The 7,137-nt window shown below is 38.5% G+C and overlaps 2 protein-coding genes across 2 annotated transcripts; both read right to left on the reverse strand.

The window, feature by feature from the left end:
- Positions 1-277: 277 nt before the first annotated feature.
- LOC107586412 (5-hydroxytryptamine receptor 5A-like) lies at positions 278-3,702 on the reverse strand. The gene is made up of 2 exons (XM_016273776.1): positions 3,004-3,702; positions 278-613 (listed from the first exon to the last, which is right to left on the reverse strand). Exons 1-2 carry the CDS (start codon positions 3,700-3,702, stop codon positions 278-280), a joined length of 1,035 nt encoding a protein of 344 aa, XP_016129262.1.
- Positions 3,703-4,037: 335 nt separating this feature from the next.
- Positions 4,038-4,592, reverse strand: LOC107585955 (5-hydroxytryptamine receptor 5A-like). Its single transcript, XM_016273151.1, has one exon. The coding sequence runs from the start codon at positions 4,590-4,592 to the stop codon at positions 4,038-4,040; it is 555 nt and encodes a 184-aa protein (XP_016128637.1).
- Positions 4,593-7,137: the final 2,545 nt, after the last annotated feature.

Genomic DNA, 7,137 nt, shown 5'->3' on the forward strand with positions numbered 1-7,137 from the left:
CTGTAAATATAAACTCATATAAACTGACTGCTAAAAGCCAGACATGGTCTATATTCATTTAATGCAGGGGGCAGACTGATATTTTGGCTGAGCGTTCTTCACTGTTGACACTGGGTCAAATCACCACTTTGCTTGACAGTAAAAGCCCAGACATCATTCTGTCCATACTTGAGCGCTGTTTCTTTGTGAATCTGTGCTTTTTGAAGAACTCAGATAACCACACTTTCCCAAATCTTAAGGCTGGCTTTTGTGGCACGGCCAAGATTTCTGATATCTCTCAGCGCTGTCGGGAGAAGAGATTTCTGAAAGCGTTATTATAGTTCTTGTTGAAGGCTGTGTAAATGAGCGGGTTGAAGAAGGAGTTGGAGTAGCCCAGCCAGAGGAAGACACTCTTCCATATTGGTGGAATGTGGCAGGAGCACAGCGGGGTGATGAGCTCGGTGAGAAAGAAAGGGATCCAGCACAGGACAAACACTCCGATGAGGATGCCCACCATCAGAGCTGCTCGCTTCTCTTTCTGCTCTCTCCACGTCTCGCTGTCGGTCTGGAATGACACCGTGGCATGGCGTACCGTGAACACCATCTGAGGCTGTTGCCTGGAGGCCTCTTTCACCTGAGGGAACAGATGTGTCTTACTGTCATTACTGCTGTGAGTGGATCAGTCAGAAGCTAGATTTAGGTCAAATAAACCACGATATTTAGTTTTAAAACTAGAACACATAAAGGTAGTGTACATCCCTACAGGGTGTAATTTTATTCAGATTTTTTCAATAAAATTATTTATGCAATATTACACGTAGTCCTCATAGATAATTTGTGAGCCTCAGCAATGTACACTTACCATTTAAAAGTATAGGTGTTTTAGAAAGAAGTCTCTTACTCTCACCAAGGCTGCATTTATTTGATCAAAACTACAGTCATATTGTGAAATATTATTACAAATTAAAATAAATAAGTAATATATTTTAAAATGAAATGTATTCCTGTGATGAAAAATCTGAATTTACAGAAGTCATTACTATCACACGGTTCCTCAAAAATCATTTTAATATGCTCATTTGGCTCTGTCGTAAATATTTGTTATTAATATCTATGTTGAAAATAGTTACTGCTTAATAGTAACTGTTTGCGGAAAACATGATTATATTTTTTTCAGGATTATTTGTTGTATAGAAAGTTCAAAAGAGCAGTATTTATTTAAAATAGCAATATTGTGTAAAATTTTAAATGTCTTTACTGTCATTTTGATCAATGTAATGCATCCTTACCGAGTACAAGTATTCATTTACATAATACTGAAAAAAATCTTAGTGAACTTTTGAATGGAAGTGTTTATATAATTCTTAAATTATTTTATTACACTCATAATATAGATGAAAATAAACAAAAAACGAAAAGCAAAAGCTATTGAATCCAATAGAAAGATTTTGACCCTGCTTTTTTCCGAGTCATTCTTTCTAAGGTTACGATAACATAATATAAAAATGCATAGAACTATACAAGTATTCATTTACATAATACTGAAAAAAATCTTAGTGAACTTTTGAATGGAAGTGTTTATATAATTCTTAAATTATTTTATTACACTCATAATATAGATGAAAATAAACAAAAACGAAAAGCAAAAGCTATTGAATCCAATAGAAAGATTTTGACCCTGCTTTTTTCCGAGTCATTCTTTCTAAGGTTACGATAACATAATATAAAAATGCATAGAACTTTTGCAGTATTGGAATGGCCATGAAAATAGGCATTTCATCGTAAGCTTTTAAACACTTAAAGTTTCTGTGTCAAATTTTTGACAATCCTTCCTAAACCCACTGAAATAGAACAGGATGGTAATACAGTGGAAAATAATGCAGATCTTATCTAAGGGAGGTGTCAGGAATACTATTCGCTAAAGTGTTGTGACATGCTCAGAGATTATACCATGCTGTTCAAGGTAGAGCAACATAATGGGACATTCAAGTTCAATCGGCTATTGAATTGCTGTCAAGTAGGGCTGTCAAAATGACTGAAAAATTAAATTCGATTTTTTTACTTAAATGATCAAAATTCGAATTATATTTGAATTTAAAAGGCATAATTTCAGCTAGGGGAAAAAAAGCTTTTGGCCACAAGAGGGCGCATTGAGCAAAATATTATGCACGCTTCTTCAAAGCGTAATAAAATAACACGACTATCTTTGAAAAAAAGTGCATAATGTTTAAAATAATGTTTATAAACCATATATAATTAATAAAGTTGCTTAAACAATTAGAAAAAAACAGCACCATGCATGCATGTATAGTTTAATACAAAGGACCGAAAACCAATCACAAAGAGTAGGCTACTTTCTTCATTTAAAAACATGAGATACAGTGAGATGGGGAAAAACCTCTAGACATGTTTTTTAAAAGTTGAACTTGCATTAATTTTACATGGCTTTCTAAACATGCAGCTCTCTTGTGCGAGACGCGAGTGATAGATGTCCCTCTAGAAAATGAGATAAATATGCGTTCTTCTGTGTGAATGGCTTGGTTTCAGTTTTGACGTAAACAACATCTTCTCCACACTGATGCTCTCGTTTTCCGCAATATATTGAATGAACAATGTAGCAGTGCAACATCCAGTGCGTTCAACTGGATAGGCTAACAAAAGCATTCAAATGCAATCACATACATTGTCATCACATCTCGTGTGCCACTGATTAAGGCTGGCTGACGGCTGATGCAGACCTAAAATTCGAATGCACCGTTTTTGCATTCGAATGTGGATTTTTTTAAATTTATTTGACGAATATTCGAAATTCGTTTTTTTTGACAGCCCTACTGTCTAGTAACATTCTGTAAAATAATGACAGGTAAAATAGGAACAGTCTGATCTGAAACAATAAATTACATTCAGCAATCTTGAGAAAAAAATGCTCTACACTGTATTAAAATGCCAGTACACTGGTGTGTGAGGGATAAATAACCTAAAAAGTTGCTAAAAAGAAAGCATATCGCAACATATCATCTGTACCTCTCCAGCCTCTGCAACTGGAGTGATGGTGTTGGTCCTCTTTGATCCAATACGGAACTTAGCAGCTTTGTATATCTTCCAGTAGACAAACAGCACAACACAAAGAGGCAGATAGAAGGCCCCGAATGTGGAAAAGATGGTGTAAGACGGCTCCTGGCTCACCTGGCACTCCATGTCCTCCTCTGAATACGTCTCACCCCAGCCAAACAGAGGGGAGAGGGAAATAACAGACGACAGCAGCCAGGTCAAGCCGATCATCACATTGGAGATCTTCTTTCGGGTCTTCAGCGTGTACTCCAGGTGGCGAGTTATGGACCAGTAACGGTCGAGGGCTATTGCGGTCACGTTCCAAATGCTGGCTGTACAGCACAGGACGTCAAAGGATATCCAGACTTGGCAGAGAACTTGGCCCAACTTCCATCGACGACCGTTCAGCTCATGGACTAGACTGAGAGGCATCACCAAAGCAGCCACCATAACATCAGATATAGCCATGGAGGCCACCAGATTGTGGGGCACGCGGTGGAACGTTCTGACTCTGAGAATTGTGACTAGGACGAGCATGTTCCAGAAAAATGTAGCCACCATAAGCATGGCCAGCAGGGTGAACGTCAAGACGCTGAACACTGTCTGTGGTCTGTAGACATTTCCATATTCTGAGCTCTGATTAAAGGAGCTGTTCTGGATGACATCAGCCATGTTATTGAGTGCTCTTTTGTCCGCTTTACACCACTTACACAATAACAAGAAAGATCTTCACTGGACTGCAACAGCTGTAAAAATGAGAAAAAGGACATTTACAAAAATTCAGCTTCTACAGATATTCAGTGCTGTCAACTGGAATAAAATAGTATCACTATAGTATAGTATCCAGGCTACAATGAAACACTTTAAAACCTAGAGACAATGGAAAATGCTTTGAAAATGTAATGGAAAGAGAACTTCTTTTACCTGAACTTGACACACATTTTAAAAATCCAGTGCTCAAGCTTATTCACAGAATTAGTCTAGAGTCCTTTTTTTAATTCACTTTTTTACGGCTCCTGGCTCACCTGGCACTCCATGTCCTCCTCTGAATACGTCTCACCCCAGCCAAACAGAGGGGAGAGGGAAATAACAGACGACAGCAGCCAGGTCAAGCCGATCATCACATTGGAGATCTTCTTTCGGGTCTTCAGCGTGTACTCCAGGTGGCGAGTTATGGACCAGTAACGGTCGAGGGCTATTGCGGTCACGTTCCAAATGCTGGCTGTACAGCACAGGACGTCAAAGGATATCCAGACTTGGCAGAGAACTTGGCCCAACTTCCATCGACGACCGTTCAGCTCATGGACTAGACTGAGAGGCATCACCAAAGCAGCCACCATAACATCAGATATAGCCATGGAGGCCACCAGATTGTGGGGCACGCGGTGGAACGTTCTGACTCTGAGAATTGTGACTAGGACGAGCATGTTCCAGAAAAATGTAGCCACCATAAGCATGGCCAGCAGGGTGAACGTCAAGACGCTGAACACTGTCTGTGGTCTGTAGACATTTCCATATTCTGAGCTCTGATTAAAGGAGCTGTTCTGGATGACATCAGCCATGTTATTGAGTGCTCTTTTGTCCGCTTTACACCACTTACACAATAACAAGAAAGATCTTCACTGGACTGCAACAGCTGTAAAAATGAGAAAAAGGACATTTACAAAAATTCAGCTTCTACAGATATTCAGTGCTGTCAACTGGAATAAAATAGTATCACTATAGTATAGTATCCAGGCTACAATGAAACACTTTAAAACCTAGAGACAATGGAAAATGCTTTGAAAATGTAATGGAAAGAGAACTTCTTTTACCTGAACTTGACACACATTTTAAAAATCCAGTGCTCAAGCTTATTCACAGAATTAGTCTAGAGTCCTTTTTTTAATTTGAGAGGCATCACCAAAGCAGCCACCATAACATCAGATATAGCCATGGAGGCCACCAGATTGTGGGGCACGCGGTGGAACGTTCTGACTCTGAGAATTGTGACTAGGACGAGCATGTTCCAGAAAAATGTAGCCACCATAAGCATGGCCAGCAGGGTGAACGTCAAGACGCTGAACACTGTCTGTGGTCTGTAGACATTTCCATATTCTGAGCTCTGATTAAAGGAGCTGTTCTGGATGACATCAGCCATGTTATTGAGTGCTCTTTTGTCCGCTTTACACCACTTACACAATAACAAGAAAGATCTTCACTGGACTGCAACAGCTGTAAAAATGAGAAAAAGGACATTTACAAAAATTCAGCTTCTACAGATATTCAGTGCTGTCAACTGGAATAAAATAGTATCACTATAGTATAGTATCCAGGCTACAATGAAACACTTTAAAACCTAGAGACAATGGAAAATGCTTTGAAAATGTAATGGAAAGAGAACTTCTTTTACCTGAACTTGACACACATTTTAAAAATCCAGTGCTCAAGCTTATTCACAGAATTAGTCTAGAGTCCTTTTTTTAATTCACTTTTTTATTAGGGGGTGTTTACATGACACTGTATTCAACTAAGAACTGAACATTTTGGTTGTTTATTTACACAACAAATGTGTTTTGGGAACCTGAAAATGCTAACTTTTGAAAACGGGAGTCAAAGTGCAAGTTTTTGAAAATGATACTTATCGTCTACGAAACTGCGCAAATGCTCATTTGTGTAAACGGTTACGTCATACACATGCTTATTACATGTTCTGTCTAAACAAATTCATATGTGCGCATGTGCATAATGTTTCTTTACAAAGTAATATCGCCAACTACTGCCTTGGCAAGCATAATACAACGTATTTAATTGTTTTTGTGGATCCATGTGGTATCATTGTCATCAACATTGTCATTTGTACGTGAAACTTTGCAAAAATGCAAAGAAAACTTTTAAAGTTTTAGTGCAATCTTTGTTGCGTAAACTACTGTACACTCTAAAAAATGCTGGGTTAAATACAACCCAGTGCTGGGTAAAATAGGGACAAACCCAGCAATTGGGTTGTTTTGACCCAGTGGTTGGGTTAAATGTTTAACCCAACCTTCTGGGTAGTAACCCAACCGCTGAATGGCACTGTTCCCGGAGAATAACCCAGTGCTATATGGGTGACTCGATAGAGATGTATTGTTGCAATGCTGCAATTCAGAAGAACAGAATGTTCAGAAGGGAAATCTGTCTGTTATTAGGTGTAACGCTGTCCTGAAACTGCTGTCCTAGAACTGCTGTCCTGAAACTGTGGTCCTGAAACTGCTGTCCTCAAACTGTGGTCCTGAAACTGCGGTCCTAGAACTGCTGTCCTGAAAGTGTGGTCCTGAAACTGTTGTCCTGAAACTGCTGTCCTGAAGCTGCGGTCTACAGATATTCAGTGCTGTCAACTGGAATAAAATAGTATCACTATAGTATAGTATCCAGGCTTTAATAAAACACTTTAAAACCCAGAGACAATGGAAAATGCTTTGAAAATGTAATGGAAAGAGAACGTCTTTTACCTGAACTTGACCCACATTTTAAAAACCCAGTGCTCAAGCATATTCACAGAATTAGTCTAGAGTCCTTTTTTTGATTAACTTTTTTATTAGGGGGTGTTTACATGACACTGTATTCAACTAAGAACTGAACATTTTGGTTGTTTATTTACACAACAAATGTGTTTTGGGAACCTGAAAATGCTAACTTTTGAAAACGGGTGTCAAAGTGCAAGTTTTTGAAAATGATACTTATCGTCTACGAAACTGCGAAAATGCTAATTTGTGTAAACGGTTACGTCATACACATGCTTATTACATGTTCTGTCTAAACAAATTCATATGTGCGCATGTGCATAATGTTTCTTTACAAAGTAATATCGCCAACTACTGCCTTGGCAAGCATAATACAACGTATTTAATTGTTTTTGTGGATCCATGTGGTATCATTGTCATCAACATTGTCATTTGTACGTGAAACTTTGCAAAAATGCAAAGAAAACTTTTAAAGTTTTAGTGCAATCTTTGTTGCGTAAACTACTGTATACTCTAAAAAATGCTGAGTTAAATACAACCCAGTGCGGGGGAAAATAGGGACAAACCCAGCAATTGGGTTGTTTTGACCCAGTGGTTGGGTTAAATGTTTAACCCAACCTTCTGG

This window comes from Sinocyclocheilus grahami, unplaced genomic scaffold, assembly GCF_001515645.1.
Source record: "Sinocyclocheilus grahami isolate Dianchi unplaced genomic scaffold, SAMN03320097.WGS_v1.1 scaffold5.1, whole genome shotgun sequence".
Taxonomy (NCBI): Eukaryota; Metazoa; Chordata; class Actinopteri; order Cypriniformes; family Cyprinidae; genus Sinocyclocheilus; species Sinocyclocheilus grahami.